At 40.1% G+C, this 19987-nt stretch overlaps 1 protein-coding gene across 1 annotated transcript in view; it reads left to right on the top strand.

Moving 5' to 3' along the window:
* The window catches only part of Bckdhb (branched chain keto acid dehydrogenase E1 subunit beta), a 176621-nt gene that overhangs the window by 56696 nt on the left and 99938 nt on the right, over positions 1-19987 (top strand). Inside the window, exons 7-8 of the mRNA XM_028756196.1 lie at positions 5524-5621; positions 7579-7689. Coding sequence (XP_028612029.1) covers positions 5524-5621; positions 7579-7689 — 209 coding nt within the window. The remainder of the gene's footprint in view (positions 1-5523; positions 5622-7578; positions 7690-19987) is intronic.

Below are 19987 nucleotides of genomic sequence, written 5' to 3'. Positions count from 1 at the left end.
CCTGCTTGATTTCTCCATGTTTTATGGTCAAATATATGATATATTCAGCTACACGGTCTTGCCATCAGTTCAGGAGGATAACTAAGAACAGTGGCAAGAACATGCAAATCATGAGAGTCTATAAGACCTAACTGGCCAACAACTCTGATAGAGTTAACCCATTCCTGACATTGGGTTTTTATTAGTTAGCTTGTGGTATCTAGTAGGGAGATAGTTGTCCCGGAAAAGTGTAACTGTATTTAGGTTGTTTTTATGTATGCAAATGTTTATATTTTAGGAAGCATCTGCAATAATTTTTCATGTCTTTTTCAGAATGTCTTTAGGGTCAGTCATCTATCCCTTTTTTTTTGGTTTTCTTTTCCAAACCCCATCCCATTTAACTCTTCCTGTTCCATTATTGCTATGTTCTTCCCTACCTTGAAAGCCCCCCTCCTAGTGACCGCTTACTGATCTCTATATGGTACATTTACACATGGGATATTATTCAACCATTAAGAAAAGTGAAATTTTTAAGTAAATGGATACGAACAACCATTCCATGTGAGGTAACCCAGATGCAGAACTATAAACCTCACCTGTTTTCTCTCATTTGTGGATGGTAGCTTTGAATCTTCATGTGTGTGTCTCATATAAAAATTCCAAAGTAATTCCAGTATTTTAAAGAAGAAAGACCAGTTGTCAGTACAGTTGATTTGGTAGCACTGTTGCCAACCTAGAAATGTAACATCCTGCTGATTGCATGGAAAAAACTACTCTGAGTAACTGAGAAAATTAAAGAGGCTGTAGCCGTGGTTAAAGTTCACTACACTCTGTGTTATGAAATATCAGTCCCATGAAAGCTTTCCTTTGTCATGTCAAACAAGACTGCAAAAATGTAATGAGGTTAATTGCAAGTCTTACAAAGAGCAGATAGATGCTCTGTCATAGCACCACCGCCTTTGCCATGCGTGCTTGCCAGCCATCTTGAGAAGCTTTCTAATTTTTGTCATGCAGAAAAGCTGGAGATGTAGGATGTGATTATTCAATTAAGTGATTATTAAGAATGATTTCAGGAGCTCAGGAGCTCTCCTCTCTCCCTCTCCTACCCTCCCCTCTCCCCCGTGTGTGTGTGACTCAGTTAAATAATTTAGTTACAACCAGGAGGAACTGAGGTTGATCACCAGAACCCATGTATAAAGGCTGTGCATGATGGTGTGCTTGTTATTCCAACCCCGGGGAGGCAGAGGCAGGAGAAACCCTGGGCCTACTGGCCAGTCAAGTGTACTTGCTGAGTTTCAGACCAGTTTGAGACCCTGACTCAAAGGAGGTGTTTTGGAAGATGATACCTAAGGGTTGTGTTCTGGCTTCCACATACGTGTTCCCACATGCATGTTTCCATACTACACACATGAACACACTCACACATGCACAAAAGTGATAGCAGGAGCATTTAAGTTGAAAAAGGTGTAGACTTTTCCAGAGTAACATTGCCATTGAATTAGAAACAATAAGTTCTTTAGTGACATTTCAATAGTAAGAATATATGAATGACCTTCAGAAATAATGGCATGCGTAAAGACACTTACAACCTTAAAATGATTACATATAAAAGTATGTGCATGAGAACTCTTCTGATCACAGGCAGGATACTTGTGGATTCTTTACTTGTAGTGTTTGTTCAGATGGCTTTTATTTAATAGTCAGATCTCAAGGGAATTATTGTCTGGCGTGCCTAGGTATGAGCTTTGTATCTTCCCATCTTTTCAGATAAGTTTGTCCACGATACAAAGAGATCGCAGGGATAGTATCGAGTGTAGTACTGCTCCGCCTACAGTTGCATTGCTTACTAATAGCTTCATTTGCATTGTCTGCACTAACGTTTCCAAAAGGGAATATTAATCCACGGTGCCTCTATGAGACATATACAGCAAATGGCGCTGTGGGTAAGAGCAACTCTTTCTAGAATGGAAATGTCCTATGCAGCCTTAATGATGGAGTCAGTGACGTTTTGTAGATTGCAATGCTGTCTTTTTCCCTCAGAACACAAAAAGATGTCTGTTGTGATTAAGATAATGTGTCCTCATGTTCCTGTGATATTTCCATAATCACAGGTGGGATCCTGGGACACAAAAGTAATATAATGATTTGTCAGAGACTACCAAATTAGGTGCAGAAATAATGCTGGAGGCTGGCTTGTGTTTGGAGAGATTTGTCTCTCCCTCTCTCCCGTGGGAGTGACAGGTGAGGCAGGCTGTTTTCAGGATGCAGTGCAGACATTAAGTATATGTAATCATCAGACACCATAGGCTAGCATTCCAGAAATTCACAGTACTTTTAATACAGGGGCCATCTATGTCTTGTCAGGGCATCAGGTATGATAAAGCTTTACCCATGTCTTACATTTGTGGGGAAACTGTCATTCTTGAAGCTCAGTGTGGGGGCAGGATCAGTGATCTTTATATGTCTGTAATGGTCATTGTGTACTTCACAGGGGAATTTGCAGCATGGAGATCAGTGGTTAATTTTCTTGCACACAAGTAATTAATATAGGAAATCAGAAGACATTGGCAAGTTCTTTAAAGGGATGGGGAATGATGATTGACAGGTTTCAATATTTGCCTCACCTGAAATATCATAAGTCTGTTTTCTTAGATGCTGTGTATACTTGGCTGCACACATTCATGCTTTTTGTTTCCTCTCAGATTTATTTATTTATTTATTTATTTATTTGTTTGTTTGTTTGTTTTGGTTAAGTGGGTTTTCTTTGTGTAATCCTGGCTGTCCTGGGGCTAGCTCTCTAGACCAGAGTCCTTATTTATTGTCTCTCATGCTAACCACTTCTGTCTCCAAGACTTCCCCAACTTGTGCCGTACTTAGTGAGATCTCTTTGATTTCCATAAGCAGACTGTTGCCTCCTCCTAGATCCCCAGAGAGGCTGGTGACATGTCGATACCATGTTTGTACTTTTTTTGACTAATAAGGATCTTTTATCTTTATAATTCCCACAGAATGTTTCATTTCTCAATAGTATGAGTGACTTCTTCAGTTTTTGTTTTTGGTTTTTTTGTTTCTTTTGGTCCAATGTCTTACTTGAGGCTTAGATACATTGGAAGCTTAGTCATTGTTAACTGACTATATGTATATATTATTTATGCACTTTCTTTCAAAAATGTGTTTAAGATGGCTTAGTAAAAGAAAATTGAGGGAAAAGTTATGGGAAATGAAATGAACATATTCATGCCGTGAGTCTGTAAGGGAATCTGTGCTAGGCATGCAAATGTGCTCTTATGTGCAAGCGAGTGTCAAGGTGAGAGGTTTATAGTATTTGTTTATAAAACCCATCCTGCCCAATAATTGCGTTCTTGCTCTGTCAGTTGCACTGCCTGCCATCGCTGTGGATCTGGTGCTGTGGATTTCTCTGTGCACCACTCATTAGGATGTGAATGCAATCATCATGAAGACGGGAATGGATTCAGTTGGTGTGCACGCTCTGAGCATATGCGATGCTCTGTAGCTCCCGATGCCAGAGTTCCAACTCCTGTTGCTTGCTCTTTTTCAGAAAGCACATAGTACATAGGAATACAAACTTGCGAATTTGAAATAACCTTCTGGAATATGCTATCATTTAAACTAATATAACTAAAGAGTACCTGTGGATTTTCACTGGCTCGTCTGGTTTGGCTCATTTGCAAATGAGCATATTCAAGTTGTACTCTTACTTCCAAGTGCTTAAGATTAAACTCATGCAAAGCTGAGAAGAACTCTGAAGAGATCTGCTACATTCAGCATGGCTCCAGGGACTGACCTGACTGAGATGGTGAGAGAAGGGGCTTACACATGGACACAACCAACATACAAGAAGACTGGGATCTGGTGGCTTGGGCTCTTGAATGGAGAAACTGCAGCACCCTGAAGCCCAGCCTGTTTAATATACACCATTGAACAGGGAGGCAGGGTTTTTATGTACAACTGAATAAGGAGTCTACTTTAGCTAGTTTTGGTAGTATTAGTCTACACACAGGAGTAATCTTCATGCTGTAAACATGGGGGCAGAGGCTAGAAAATAGAAAGCGGACATTTTCTGTACATACTGTCAGCATTCACACTTGGATTAGTGGAAGACTTTGCCATCTTTCTGAGCCTTACCTGTGGGAGGCTTGGCTCTCCCATGTGCTGAGATGTTGGTTCTTGATGTTTACCCAGGACTTCACTTGCCCCCTACAGAGGGTTTATGGCCCCCAATTTGGTCTTAATATGCCTTTCCCTGAATCACATTTTCTGTATGATGTTAAAAAAAAAAAAAAAGAAAGAGAGAATAAAGCATTGTTTGCCATGCTGTTCCTTAATTGCTAAAATAATGAGACCTTATTGTTCTGGGTAATTTATTTAAGACAACAAGGCAGTCATTGCTGACAGTTTTTCAAAAAAGATGTGCCAAGATGCCAAGCCGTCATTGCTAGTGTGCCAGCCTCAGAATCCTTATTCCAGGGATTTGCTATTCACCAGCTGACAATTGATTTACAAGACAGGAAGACAGGGTTCTTGCATGTCCCTCACTGGCTCTCAAGCAGAATAGAATGTGTGCTGATTTCCTGTCCTTTCTGCTGGTCCAGTGATCTTGCAGCTAGAGCGTGAAGTGACGGCAGAAGGCCAGGGTGCTATCTTTGGCCAGGTGTCCTCAGTTTGGTCCTGACTTTCATGATGGTTAACAGCCTAGTAGAATTTAGAACTCTGGTCAAATATGTCTCTGTGTCTGTCCATTTTTCCATCTGTTGGTCGCCTATGGGTAATATTTTTCATCTGTGCAAAGAACAAAAGTGAAACACAATGAACTTAATCCTACTATGTGTTTCCCGTGTTTCAAATGTTTACACATTTTCTGCTTGAAAGAAAACTGGTCTGTGAACATAAGAACTTACTTGAACAGTGAGCTAGGGTTTTGACAAATTTGTTAATAATTTTCAAGCTTCATTTAATAATAACTTTTAAATGATTTTGTTTGGACATGACACAGTATGTTTGTGGAAGTGGGGGGGACAACATTGTCCAGTGGCTTTTCTTCTTCCGTCTTTAATGTGGGCTCTTAGGATTGAACTCAGGTCACCCAGCTTGTGCTGCAAGAACTTTCACGTGCTGAACCATTTCACTGGGCCCAAATTTATAAACACTTTAACCATAACAGTTTTAAATCTGTGCAGTGAAGAGAATTCCATCCGCCGCAGTCCATTTCCCTTGGTCATCGTCTTGCTATTGAACACTCAGTTCTTACGCTTCGCCAATTCTGATGAGTTAAGTTGGATGAAAATGTGCACCATTAAGATTTATTGTGGTCTTTCATGTTTCAGGATAGATGATATATTTCAAATGCAGCATATTATTTATCTGGGCTGTGATGTCATGGAGCTATATAATAAAATTTATATCTTTACGTGAAGCTTTCAACAATGAGACCCTGTCACAGTGAGATTTCTTATATTCTCTAAGACACAAGTGTTACTTTGGGAACATTCATTAACTTGTTTTTCTCTCTCATTATGTATTTAGTGGAACAGGTCCCAGTAGAACCTTACAAGATCCCCTTGTCTCAGGCTGAAGTCATCCAGGAGGGCAGCGATGTGACTCTGGTTGCCTGGGGCACTCAGGTCTGTAATGCTGACCACCTGCTGAGTCCACACTGCACTGGGAAACTCTTTGTTTGTCATTCTGGTGTGTCCTTTATGTCTCCTGATAGCCATCCCCACCTCTAAATTTATTAAGGCGTAACTGACAGATAAGAATGATTTGAGTTGGATAGCGTGATGATTTCACATATGTATACGCTGTTAAATGATGACCCCAGCCGAGTTAATCAGTAGTTTACTGCTGCAGTGCACATGTGCATGTATGTGCAGACTGAGGAGACATATGATCTACTCTGAGCAAATTTTAAGTAAGCGATCCAGCTTCTTTTTAAAGCAGGGCTTTATTTACTTTTATTTTTGATTAACATTCTGCTTTGACACTTATACACACACACACACACACACACACATTGTGCTCTGATTATTTTCATCTCCTAACTCTCTCTCTTCTCTCTTTCATTTTTATCACAGCCCCTCCTTTATGCTCCTCAGTCTTGTTCCTAGATTTATGACTTTTATAACCCAGTTAGTTTAACCACAGGGATATCTGTGTGAGTAGTGGATTGGAACTCTCCATTGGAGCCTAGTCTGAAGGCAGTGATTCCTCTTTCCTATAAATCCATCAGTAGTAAATATTTCCACATTGTTATGTGGCGTCCCTAAACTCTTCCTCCATTCATGACTGACTGGTCATTGATAGGCCCATTCTTGTGAAGAGCAAGTACAGCCATTCATAGCTGTTCTAAGTTCTAGGTTTCAATGTGTCTGACCCCTCTTCTACATTGTCCCTGAGCCTCAGATGGAATGTCTTATTTAAGGCTGAGGACTCACCTATTACTTATCCTCTGTACCTTGTTCAGCCATGACTGCCTTTAAACAGAGCCTTAATGATGCTCAGGTCAGGCCTTGAACTTGCTAATCAGCTGATGATGGAGTTGAACTTCTGTTCCTCTTGCCTATACCTCCCAAGTGCTGAGATTACAGGCTGTTGCCACTGTGCCCAGCTTACAAGCAACACAATTTTATTCGCTTAGTCACTTTCATTTCTTGGCATTTACTCATTTTGTGACTGGAAGTACCTATTCCATCACACTGAGATATTAAGTGGATATGCACAGCTGTGTCCATTAAGAATACCTTTGTAGCTCATGTTGCATATCTGTGTTTCACGTCGCACTGAGATCTTCCTCATCCTATCTTTTGTGCTCTCTCACGAGTGCTTTGCTGGCCACGTGGACCACTTCTCCTATGATCATGTGACAGAACTAGGTATCTTAAGCTATCTTTCTCTTTCTTTGGATTTGCCTCAGCTGTAATAGCAGGGCTTGTGTCATAGTTCTCTACTTTCTCTCCATCCGTCTGTCCTTCTCTGTCTATCTCTCTATCTCTCTCTCTGAGCTGGCTTTCAGCCATCATGTATGATGCTAAAGATTGAATCTGGGTCATCTGCAGGAGCAGCAACTTCTCTTAATCACTGAGCCATCTCTCCAGTGCCTCTCCTAATTAAACCCAGCATTTCTCTCTTATTTGGGTGTGGGTACTTGCTACTTTGTCTATGAAACTTTTTGGTCTTTAGCTTTTGGAATTACTGACTTTTTTTTTTCTTTTCAGTTTCTTTAGCTGTTTCATGTTTAGCATTCTTGTTCTCCTCTCCCCCCACTCCTTTTCTTTGAATGTTGGTAGTGTGTGAGTTCTCTCTCTATGCTTTATAGTCATCCTGTCTTTGCCTCTGCCCCTGTTTGCCTTCTGAGCTTTTGGAATGAATATTTTTCCTTTTCTCCTGGCATTTTTTTCTAACTGATTTCTAGACATTTGTCCTTGATTATTTTTGTGACTTGGTGATCAACATTTATGTATTCTCCCTGCAGATCATTTCTCCAACTGCAGGCAGTAGCATTACGAATGATGCTGACATTCAGCTAGTCTTTCAGCTTCAACCTGTTATAGTCATTCTCTCTGTGTTTCTCCTCATTTCCAGGTTCATGTCATCCGGGAGGTGGCTTCCATGGCCCAAGAAAAGCTTGGAGTGTCTTGTGAAGTCATCGATCTGCGGACGATTGTGCCTTGGGATGTGGATACAGTTTGCAAGGTATAAGTCTGTAACTGATCCATCACTGTTTCCCTAAGGCCTTTTATCAACTTTTTTTGGATATTTGAGAGGAACTGGTTTGAAATTGTGACTTGCATGAGCATTTTCCACTCATTTAAAGTTTTAAATCTGTGATATGAGTGGTATAGGTACTGTAGCTTGACGTTCAAACAACCAGCTCCCTTTAGGCCGTCTTTGTCCTCTCATGGTTTTTTTCTGCTTAAAATATCCCAGTGTTGTCCTTGTAGGCAACTCACATTGATTTCTGTGGGAAACAGTGGTGTAACCAGAGAGTATCAGGACCACTGAAGTCCCCCATGCACCTAGCCTCTCCCTGGTTTGGTTCAGTAAGCTCAGTTTGATTTAGTGAGGTAAATGGTTTGGCTCCCTTTTTGAAAGTCTTTTTTTTTCTTTTTTTCCTATAATCAACCACATTAGTATTTAGGAAATTACTCTAGTTATATCAGATTGATCCCATGGACCACAGACTGAATGTTATGTTGTGGGATTCTGGCTACTCTGAATTATAGTTTCTGTCCAGATACTTAGATTAGATTGCTGATGCCCTTATTACTAAGTAAATCCACATAGTTGTCTTTGAAGAATAGAGCTGAGTTTATAGCTGGTATCTTCTGCATTGACTTCTGCATAGTTTATAGAGTGTTAGTTCTTACATCAGTGCCCAGGGGGAAGTCAGGTCTTCTATATTGTTATGATCTCATCTACTAAAGTCTAGATAACTATTACAGGTATTTCTTAATCTCTTTTTCCTGTATTTACTGCTATAGTAAGTGAATCTTAAGATTTAGAGTATTTTATGGTTCCTATTTTTAAATTTTAAAAATATTATTACTTCTTTTGAGAATTTCGTGTAATGTCTCTTGATCCTACTCTCCCCTCAACTCTTCCTAGATTCACTCCCTTTCTGTACCCACCCAACCTGTGTCCTCCCTTTGTAATTGCTATCTTAAATTTTTTAGTATTATAATATAATGACATCATTTCCCCTTTCTCATTCCTCCTTCCAAATCCTCCTTTATAACCCTCCTGTCATTCAAATTTATGGCCCCTTTTTTCATTAATTATTGTTACATACATATATGTATATCCTTATAAAGTCCAAATTATTTAAATACATCTTCCTCAGTCTGTATAATGGATTTGTGTGTGTATGTACATATATGTATATCCATATATGTATATGTGTATGTATGTATGTATGTATGTATGTATGTATGTATGTATGTATATGTTTCACTTGGTATGCTCTTCCTTGTGAAAGATTATTGCTACTGCTCTTGGCATGCCTATACTTCATTGTCTTGGGTTGAGGCCTCTTGCCCTCCACACTAATCCTCATTAGGATGTCTGTTGTCCTTGTGCGGCTCATATTTGTTCATTTGGTTTGTTGTGTTGGTCAGATTTTCTAGGTGTAGCTTCTGACATTACTGAGAGACACAGTCTCACAACAAACTCCCTGTTCTTCTGGCTTTTACAGTCTTTCTGTATACACTTCTACAGTGTTCCCTGAATCTTAGGTGTGGGAGTTGTTTTGTAGCTGCATTCATCGGGACTCTGCTCTACAACTCTGCATTTTGATTGGTTGTGGTTTTCTGTTATGCTCTCCAAGTATTGTAAAGGGAAACTTTCTTCATGCTGGGTAAGGACTCCATTTATCTCTATGTGTAAGAGTAGATATTTATAATACAGTTAGGGATTACATTGATTTAGTAAAGTAGTGGTTATAGATTCTCCTCCAAGATCCATGACTTCACTAGTCCTGGGTAGTTGGCTAGTACCAGGCATGATTTTCTTCCTGCCGAGTGGGCCTTAATTCCAATTAGAATTGCTGTTGGTTATTGGCAAGATGTGTGAGCCTGTATTGCACCCTTAGGGTTATTGTTCTAAACCTGTCGTTGTGGTTCATAGGCATCATGAGTGTGTTGACTGTTGGTTGCTTCCCTCTGTTGGAAGACTGCGTGGTGTCTCCTTATACCATGAAAGCTAGTCTTCATGGAGGAGGTGTCATTTCTAGCTCAGGCCCCTCTGGACCCTGTTTCTGAAGTTTATGGTGCCTTCAGCAATAGAGACTTATCTTCCACCTCTGTGGGGGCCACTAAAGGCAACAGGAATACTCTGTAATGCTTTAGGAGTCTCTTGGACAACCCGGCTAATGACCCAAAAGAGGACTTCTCCTGTTTGCTGGAGGGTTTTTGGATCTTGGAAGGAGTATTGTCAGCACAGATGAGAAATTTCATTTAAACTACATGTATATATATATCCATAGACTTATCAGTATTACAGTTTATTTTATTATTTTTTAGGTTGTTAATAGTAGGATTCCTTGTGATTTTTTTCTGGCTACACTTCTCTTATAAAGAATTCACAGTAAAGCCATGTGGGCCTAGGGTTTTCTTTACATATGGTTAGTGGAAATGAATTCAATTCCTAATACAGATAATAACAATGAAGGTTTTCTAATTCTTTATTTATTAATTTTAAACAATTTTTGTTTTTATAGAAATTTTATACAAAATTTATTCATAAAACTGTTAGGATTATTTAATCTGTTTATATTTATTTAATCGCTTCTATGTGAGTTTACATCTATCATCTACTGTCTGTTTTATACGGACCCCAGCTGTTTTTTGTACATACTTCATTCATTGTTTTGGGTTGACCAGCTATTTGTAATTTACAGTTTTTACTGGCTTGCTAGAGTTGCAATATTTTATTATTATTTCACTCACTACAATAGAGATTATAACACACACCCCTGGTTATTGTCACAAACATGTTATAGTTCACTTATAATCTCAAAAGTAGACAGTAGAGTTCTTGTCATAAATTAAAACTGTTCCTTAATTTTAAAGGTTTATTTGATACACTCTAGTACTGTGATTCCCTGGGCAATATTCAGAACTCTGCTGTGTACCCCAAAGGACATACACTTGTACACATACATATACCCATGTACACACACGCACACACACACACACGCACACACACACACACACACTCTAACTCACACATATATTCTTTCCCTTGCACATATACTTAACTCACATGTGTGTATATACATGAACATTCTGTCTCACACATACATGCATATACTAATAGATATATTCAGAGATATAGTCACGTACATACTACTACACTAATACATACATTCACACATATAGTCACACAGATACTACTACACTAATATACACAGATATAGTCACACACATATACACACACATACACTTAGATATACATGCTACCACATATAAACACATTGACTTATACAAACACAACACACATTTACTCACATATATAAACACAATCATACATATATATTCAGACACATACCTATATATACATTAACAGATACATTTTCTAATACACACACACGCATTCACTCACATACACACTCACTCACATACCTTATAAACAATGTGCAGGGCTAAAGAAAAAAAATTAGAAATCCTCAGCTCTTCGAGAATCACTTTCCTATGCACGCTGCTGAGGCATGCATTGCATTTATCATTTGTGTTTCTAATGACATTTACTGATTGAGAATTCCCAAAGATGCATATGTGTGTAAGCCATAGTAAATAAAACCAAGGAATCCAATTTTGTCCTCTGACAAAGCACAGCTACTAAAAATATGACTACATTTCGGTATCAATAAAATTCATAAAGATGAAGAAAAGCTTAACTTGAATTAACGAAATTAAAACAAAAACCAAAGCTTTTGTTTTTAGTATGCTTATACTATGGCTATAGGGCCATCTTTTTTCCAAACATTTCTAGGATCCCAAGTGATTGCCTCAGAGGGTAAGAACCTTGCTATTTTTGCAGAGGACCCAAGTTTGGTTTCCAGCACCCACATGGTCACTCAAAAACTGCATTTAACTCCAATTACAGGGGACTAGACTCCCTCTTTTGGCCTCTGTGGATACCAGGCACACATGTAGCATACATACATACATGTATAACACTCACAAAGTAAAAATAAATAAATCATCTCTAACTTCCCGGGTGGGGGGGAAGGCTAAGTGTCAAAACATTTCCCTTTTGGTATCATGAAAGGAAAATAAGAATTATACCCAAGATAAGCAATTAAGAGAGTCACAAAGAGACCCAAAGTCACCCAGGAGTGCCTAGCTGGCTTCCACTGTCACGTTGGAGGGCCATCAAGCCGAGAGTCAGCATGATGAAAGTAGCCTAGCACAGACCCAAGAAAATGAGGCTAATAAGCCAGAGGCCTCATTCAGCAGAAGACTCTGGTCTTTCATCTTCCTGAGGTGATTGGAGCTTTCAGGACAGTGGCTCTACAATCTAGGATCACACACAGATGGAACTAGTACGTTTAATAAAGGAAGGAAAAGCCAAATTGATAGAAATATCAATATTCCTCCTTTCTCCCTCTGGCTGTCTCTTTAATCTGGTGATACTAATTTGGTATGTTATTATATTTGTGTTTTGCCCCGAAGGGCTACAAATCCTTTTTGAATGTAGATGGCATAAATACAGTTAAATAAAAATCTAAAAATAATTTACATGATTACATATCAGAACACAGGCCACTCCATGGCATCAGAACTAAACCTCCTATCTGCAAGCTGAAATAACATTCACACTGAAAATACAAGTGGGAAAGACAGAATTGCATGTAATGGTAGCTGTGGTTTAGCTAGGTTCTGACCAGCTATACAAGGATCTAAGATACTGTTAAAAGTACTTGTAACCAAGTCAAGTGTTTTACTGATGTCCACAAAAGCACTTACTAGTCTCAGATCTGCTAAAATCACAATACAATTTTCTTCTAAGGTGCTTTACCCCACCCTTTTATGGCAGTATATCTGCAGATTATTTTCATGTGACTTGCCTAAGAAGTAGTCTGTAAAAGCTATGAGAACACCTACTGTTATTCTGCTAAGTAGACATAGTACTAAGGTGACCCATAGTGACTTATTATTATACAAATAGATTAATGCATTTCTCATCCCTCATAGAGAAGTTTCTATTTACAGTAGATAACAGTTAATACAGGGAGCCATCATTGGCCAAGATTCAGAGAATAGGACACTACAGGATGCTCAGTGCAAATTGGAAGATATATGTGTACTCTCTGCCTCCCCCACCCCACCCCCCAAGGCTCAGGGATCATTGTAGAAATGAGATAGAAATAGTGTAAGAGCCAGAGGGTTTCCTACAAGGAAACGGTTTCTGGACACAGCAGGGCATTTGTACATATGAGGTTTCAAGGGTTGTGACAGCACGCACAAGACCTGTTCAAGACCAAGCCAGTACAAATCCAAAATGGAGAGAGGAGTTGAACGTGAAGTCCTAGGGGCTGGGAGAGAGAGAGAGAGAGAGAGAGAGAGAGAGAGTTAGTTTTCTCTAACAGTGTGGCTCCTGTTAAGTTGACTGTGCTCCAGTGGAAGGCCACACATCCAAGAATATTTGGGCAGCACAGACTGGTCCTGATAGGTTTTTAAAAAACTTTTCAGTGCTTAAGTTTTAGTTTTTGCTTTTTAATTCTAATTTTCATGTTGACATCACTGTGCATTTTTGCCTGGATATGCTTGAGAACCCAGTGGTCATACTTTGTACCTGAGACACATGCATTGGTCAAAGAAGGCTGGTCTGTGATATTTCCTCATTAATCAGAAGCCCGTGTTTTATCGTTCAGACCTCGTTCTGTCAGGCTGTGCTTTGGCTGCCTTTTCTCCTCTCATTTCCTAGTCTGCACTGCAGGTGTGTCACTGTCATGGGATTTTTAGCTGGAGCACATCCTAGTAGTTGGTTCCCTTTGTAGGTCTGCCTTCCCTCCCATGTCTGCTGATTGGCTTCCATTCTTCATAAGCAGCCTTATGTGTTGAATCAGTGCTTTTCTCCTTGGAGAACTTTCTAGTACAAGATATGATCCCAGTTTCCATTACTTCCTCTACCCACACCCCAAAGCAATGTGTACTGGCTGGTTTTGTGTGTCAACTTGACACAAGCTAGAGTCATCATAGAGCCTCAGTTGAGGAAATGCTTCCATGAGATCCAGCTGTAAGGGATTTTCTCAATTAGTGATCAGTGGGGGAGGGCTCAGCCCATTGTGAGTGGTGCCATCCCTGGGCTGGAGGTCTTGGGTTCTGTAAGAAGGCAGGCTGAGCAAGCTAGCAGAAGCACACCAGGAAGCAGCACCCCTCCATGGCCTATGCATCAGCTCCTGTCTCCAGGTTCCAGTCCTGCTTGAGTTCCTGTCCTGACTTCCTCCAGTGATGAATTGTGATCTGGAAGTGTAAGCCGAGTAAACCCTTTCCTCCCCAACTTGCTTTTTGGTCAGGGTGTTTTGTCAAAGTAATAGAAACCTTGTCTAAGACACAATGTTTTATTTTTCTTATGATTTAAAAAAATGAATAAAATCACAAAAGAATATATATGTACTTTCCATTCTGCCACCTTTTCTTCGTGAGTCCCCTCTCACCCTTTCCATTTGAAGCATCAGTTATATGGGTGAATCTGGTTGTGTACTCATGGGAGTAGTTGTTCTGTGGCTTTAGGTCAGGGGCACCTGTAGCCCTGTGTGTGTTGGAGCTGGGTGATCACAGGAGTCATGCAATGTGAAGTAATTCATTTGTGGCATAGAACATGACTTAAATCAGTTGTCCCTAATTTAATAATGTTCTTGCCATCATTTCTAGACAGTGGGACATTGCATAAAGGCCAGATAGGTGATAGCTGGCGGGGTAGTGTAGGGAAAGAAGGGTTTGGGAACAGAGAGGTCTCAGTAAGAAAAAGGGAGGTAGCAGGTAGCTCTGCACACATCGAAAAGAACCAAGATTGCTTAGCCTTCCCATTTGTACCTGGGTTGATGAGTTTGATAGAGGAAAACCTACCCCGTGAAGGCTCATCAACTTAGCCTTAACTTTGTAACCTTTAAAAAACATCATTTTCATTGGGCTGGTTTAGATCACCTTTGGTGCCATTTTAAAAATTAAGGTTGCTGCCACGAGAAGATTAGTAGATAAATTTTGGGGCTTTGTACCACATGGCTGCACCCTGTATCTATGGGAAACTGAGTTAGTTCCTGGTGGATAAGTGGTGCACATTAGTTTATATGCATTTAAAAAAGTGGCATCTTGGACTTAATTGAGTAATTCAGTGACTGAAAGTTACATATTTTGCTTGAGGCTATGTGTGATCATCAGAGGGAATTAGGTGGAGAGAGAAAGGGAGAGAGTGGGAGCAGAGAAAGAGTGAAAGTTAGAGAGGTTATAGAAAGAAAAGAATGGAAAGATGGTAGCAGTGAGAATGACCATGGTCACAGAATCATCATGAGGCGGAAGGGGGGGAGGCATTAGTAGCTGACCATAGCCACTAGAGGCCTCTCTTAGGCAGGGTTTCAGGGTGAATGTCATTAGGTTTCCATAATGGCTTCTGGCTTTATCATTGCAAATTACTTGTATTTTACATTATAGTTCTGAGTAAATATTCTGTCAATAGGTGTATTCTAGGGCGTGTATTATGCTGCGACCTAAGTGGTTTATTAATTTGTATATTAGTGGATGGATGCTCAATTAGCTTCAAGTCAGCTACTTAGGAATCTTGTCTCTAAAAGCTGTAAGTCAAAGAGTTACTGGGTGAAATGACGTGCCTTCAATAACACAAAGATATTTAGTTTTACAGTTATGATTGTTTTAAAGTATTTTGCTTAACTTTTGAGTGGTTTATCAATCATAAATCTCATCATCAATCTCAAGGAAAGCCATTTTAAACAGTTAAAAAAGTTTTTTTAATAGAAAAGCTACTATGGAAGTAAATATGGAAAAGCTAATTGAATATATGATTTTAGACCTATCTGTCTGGGAGGAATTTGATGTTTTTCTTTAGCAGCAGGGAGACTGAGTCTCATGTTTATTTGGAGTTGGTTGTGATGTAGTTTGATTTTACAGAGAGGTTGATCAGGGTTACCCAACCCTATCTGATAAAGCAGTATTTTCAGGTACAGAACAAGAAAGTGATGGTAGACTGAGGCTTATTTGTCAGGTTATCTTTCCTGTGTTGTTTGCTTGATTTTGTCATGGTTATGTCCAATTGGTTGAGGTACTGATTGGTGCAGGGTTCACCTTCTTGTCTGCTGTCTTGTTATATGATGGCTTCACTCAGTGGTCTTCTGTGGCCCTGTAGCCAGCCAGGTATTCTTAGGTCCCTCGAATCAGGGACTTAGTTTGCTCATTTGCTAGATTGCACTAGCCACAAAGAATGTCTAAAACTATTTTATTTGTCTATTCAGTATGTGCATGTGTATGAGAGTATGTCTGTGTGAATGCATAAGAGGATGATTTGTGGTGGGTACCAGGAGTTGAACTCAGGCCACTAAGTTCGACTGCAAGCGACTTTATGCAGAGCCGTCTTACTCCATGAAGAGTACAGTATAGTAGATGCTCTTTAGAAAACTACTAACAATCATTGAATTTTAAAATAGCCGATGGTATCTGATCTTTCAATGAAAGTAAGTACAGGAACTTATACTTTCTGTAGGGAGTCAAAGGACCAAGAATGTCACTTCTGGCACTTTGTCTGCTTTTGGTCTGACTTTTGGACTGGGTTTAGAGGTGTTTAATGTAACAACTCTAGGCTTCAATCTAATTTTGTGAACTATGTTCCATATCCTAGGATGTAGCAGCCCCATTCCTGGTGAGAGATAAATGGGAATGGTTAAAAGTCCGCCTTACACAAATCCTCTTGGTTATTCTCAGTAGTTCTAAGTTGACACCAGGGTCTATTTTCCAGGGAGGAAATTGAGTTTGGAGACGGTGGGATGGAGATGGAAGAGATGGCTGATGGCTCAGGAAGGGCCAGCTGCTTCTCTGGCAGCTGGATTCTGACACTAGCTCTCGCTTTTCTCACACAGCAGACAGCTTCCCAAGCAAAGAGTGAGCAGATGTTTGACATGGTTTTGAGATGTGATGAAGTGAGTGATTTGTGATGATTTGTTTGTGTGCACCTGGAAAACATAGCAGCCATTGGCAAAAGAAGTAGATCAGTGGAGAGTGTGAAGCTTTTCCTTGGTGTCTATTTCATATTGAACTCCCCCTGCCTCCTGCCTCAATTTAATACTTTCTGTTATGGTGTGTGGTGAGAATTATCATTAACTGTTTTAGGGAGAAGGAAATTGAAGGAAGACTAGGAACTTCTGAGTCACTCAGCTAGGAAGTGTCTCCCTTGTACTTCATCGCCAGGCCTGATCCCCTCCTAGGGCATGGATGCCTCACGTCAGAGTACTCTTCCGATGAAAGTGTTTTATGCTTTGAAAATTATCCCTTGAGTTTTACTGATGGTGCTGAATTTCAGCTTAGAACATATTTTATAAGATGCCTCAGCATTTCCCCCATATTTGTACACTTGCATTCTTCTAAAATATGTGACAGACATACTGCATCTACTCAGTTAACTCAAGCTAACATATTACTTTTATTTGATTTATTTTATTTCTTTTCACATGGGGCTGGAGAGAGAAAAATTATACAACTACGTTTTTTCTCTGTCTAATCTTCTTTAGTATAGTTTGCAAGTGCTCATTTACATATTTAAATTATGTGAGTTTGACTCAAGGATTTAATTTTGCTTAAACTATGTTGTTGCCATTCTGAGTGGCAATGGAAAGAAAGTGGTTCCCCACCTCATCTTCTGTGTTCTTGGCAAGAAATCTACCACTTCATGTGATAGTGATGGGAGGTTACCTCCCTGTGTTCTTAGAAAGAAACCTATCACTTCATAGTGACAGAGGGTGACAGAAGGGAATAGGGAATAGGCCTGTGTTTTTAGGGAAGAAATCTACCACTTCAAGTGATAGTGATAACTACTCACTTCCCAGTGTCCTACATTTAGCATTTTAGGTGTACTACAAGACATCTAGATTAAAAATAAAAACACACACGTGTGTGTGTGTGTGTGTGTGTGTGTGTGTGTGTGTGTGTGTGTGTATATAGTGTGTGTGTGCATATATATATACACATATATGTGTATATATATATATAGTGTGTGTGTGTGTGTGTGTGCATGCGCGCACGTGAATATGAGATAGCACCCTCCATGGTCAGAGGCCATTCTTGTGGAGTTGGTTCTCTCCTGCATTTATGCAGGTTCATGGACTAAGTCAGGTCTCCAGGCTTGCATAGCAAGTGCCTTTCCATGCTGAGGCATCTGGTGAGCTCAAGAAGCCGAAGTGTGTTGAGCTCTCATTCCTGTCTTCCAGGCCATTAGCTCACTCTCTACTGTAAACCTGCACTCACACTCACTGAGTATCACTTATTCTGCTAAAGGGAAGCATAAGTGCTACTCTTACAGTATGACCCCGCCCTTTCAGTGTCTAACTGTGATGATTTAGCTTGGATACTTACGAAACTTTTCTCAAAGCCTTTTTAAAAAGTTTACTTTTATTTATTTTTTAATTTGTTTTATTATTTCTCAAATTTCTTCTGTTGTCGGGTGACCTTCATCATGCACAGATAGTCCTTCCAGGTACGTCCCACTGCACATAGCCCTTCCACATTCATACACTCTTCTGCGCATAGTCAGCCCTTCCATGTACATATACCCCTCTGCACATAGTCAGCCTTTCCACATACATACACCCCTTTGCACATAGTCAGCCTTTCCACACATACATTCCTCTGCACATAGTCAGCCCTTCCAGGTATATCCACTCCTCTGCATATAGTCAGCCCTTCCAGGTACATATACTCCTCTGCACATAGTCAGCTCTTCCAGGTAATATACTCTTCTGCACATAGTCAGCCCTTCCAGGTATATACACTCCTCTGCGCATTCGTTCCCAATCATTTCTCCCTGAAACTTAGTTTCTCTCAGTTTATTATTATTTTATTGCTTTTTAACATTTTATGTAGTTTTAATGATGTATTATGTCCTGGTTGGATATTTTTGTCAGCTTCAAGTAAGCTAGAGTTATCTGGGAAGAGGAACCTCAGTTGAGAAAGTATCTCCATCAGACTAGCTCACGGGGAAGCCCTTTGCTTTTGGTCATAGTGTTTATCACAGCATTAGAAACTCTACCTAGAGCTCGGATGATTATGACTTTCTTTACCCTATTGCTGTTCCTGTTCCTTGTTTTATTTTTCAGCGAATAGAAAAATGAAAGCTATACACTGGTACAAAGTATATTGTCCAGCAGAGGTTATAATGCAAAGCCCTATTTTCTGTCCCTGTCTTGGCTTTTGTAACACAACCACCTTTTACCCCATTTCTGTTGTGCTCTTTTCATGGCTATGTCAGATATGTTGGGCACATCTTGCTGGTGTGACATAATGAAGGATTCCTGGAAACTCCTGGATTTCCTACCAGTGTTCACTAGAAATAATGGAGTCGTGTGTGTGTGTGTGTGTGTGTGTGTGTGTGTGGTGTGTTGGGACAACAACAAAGAAACCGCAAAACAAAGCAAAGCTAGGTTGGGGGAACCATATAATAAAACAGTTCTCAAACAGAGCTGAGTGGTTTTGAATGGGCCTGCTGGAGCCAGGTAGCGGGGGTACACAGCACTGCTGCTGGGCATTTGAGTTAGCACTTGCACTTGGCTTTTTACTTTGCTTCATAGTGGCACAATATTAATGTGTTGGGGCAAACCGTGGTGCCAACATGGGTTTGTTAGTTGCTGCCCCCTCTGAGCCTTTGAAAGTGTATTTTAGATGAGTACCAAGAAAATGGCCTCCTCCCGTGGAGTCCCTTCATCCCTGTGGCTCATGCTGAGTAAGGTTTGATGGCCAGAGCATGGGTTATGTCTTTATCTTGATTGTGATGGAGACTGGGACACATAGCTTCCTTTAAATTTTTACCTTTGAAGGGGTATGATTAATAAGAGAACTAATAAAATTTGTAAAGAAAGTGAAGTTTCTCAAAGGTACTTGAACATGCCTATAGAAATGTACACTGACATATGAGTGTCTGTTTGTCCTGATCTGTGCCATGTTTTGATTTGTCCAATTTGAAACTTGTATTCACCTCCGTGGAATAGAGTTGCCTTTTTTGTTGTTGCTGCTGCTGTGAGCAGATTTCTGATTCATTTGGATCATAGTTTGAAGGGATGCAGCTGATCATGAGGAGGAAAGCGTGGTGATAGTTCACTCCATGGCCGTGAAAGCTGGAGGCCGCTTGCCTGTTTACATCTCAGTGGATCAGAGAGCAATGGGAGGGAGCACTCAGACAGCAATGGGAGGGAGCACACAGAGAGCAATGGGAGGGAGCACACAGAGAGCAATGGGAGGGAGCACACAGTCAGCAATGGGAGGGAGCACACAGA

This window comes from Grammomys surdaster, unplaced genomic scaffold (genome assembly GCF_004785775.1).
Source record: "Grammomys surdaster isolate TR1022 unplaced genomic scaffold, NIH_TR_1.0 126113, whole genome shotgun sequence".
In the NCBI taxonomy this organism is placed as follows: domain Eukaryota; kingdom Metazoa; phylum Chordata; class Mammalia; order Rodentia; family Muridae; genus Grammomys; species Grammomys surdaster.
This window is presented reverse-complemented; position numbering and strand designations above follow the sequence as displayed.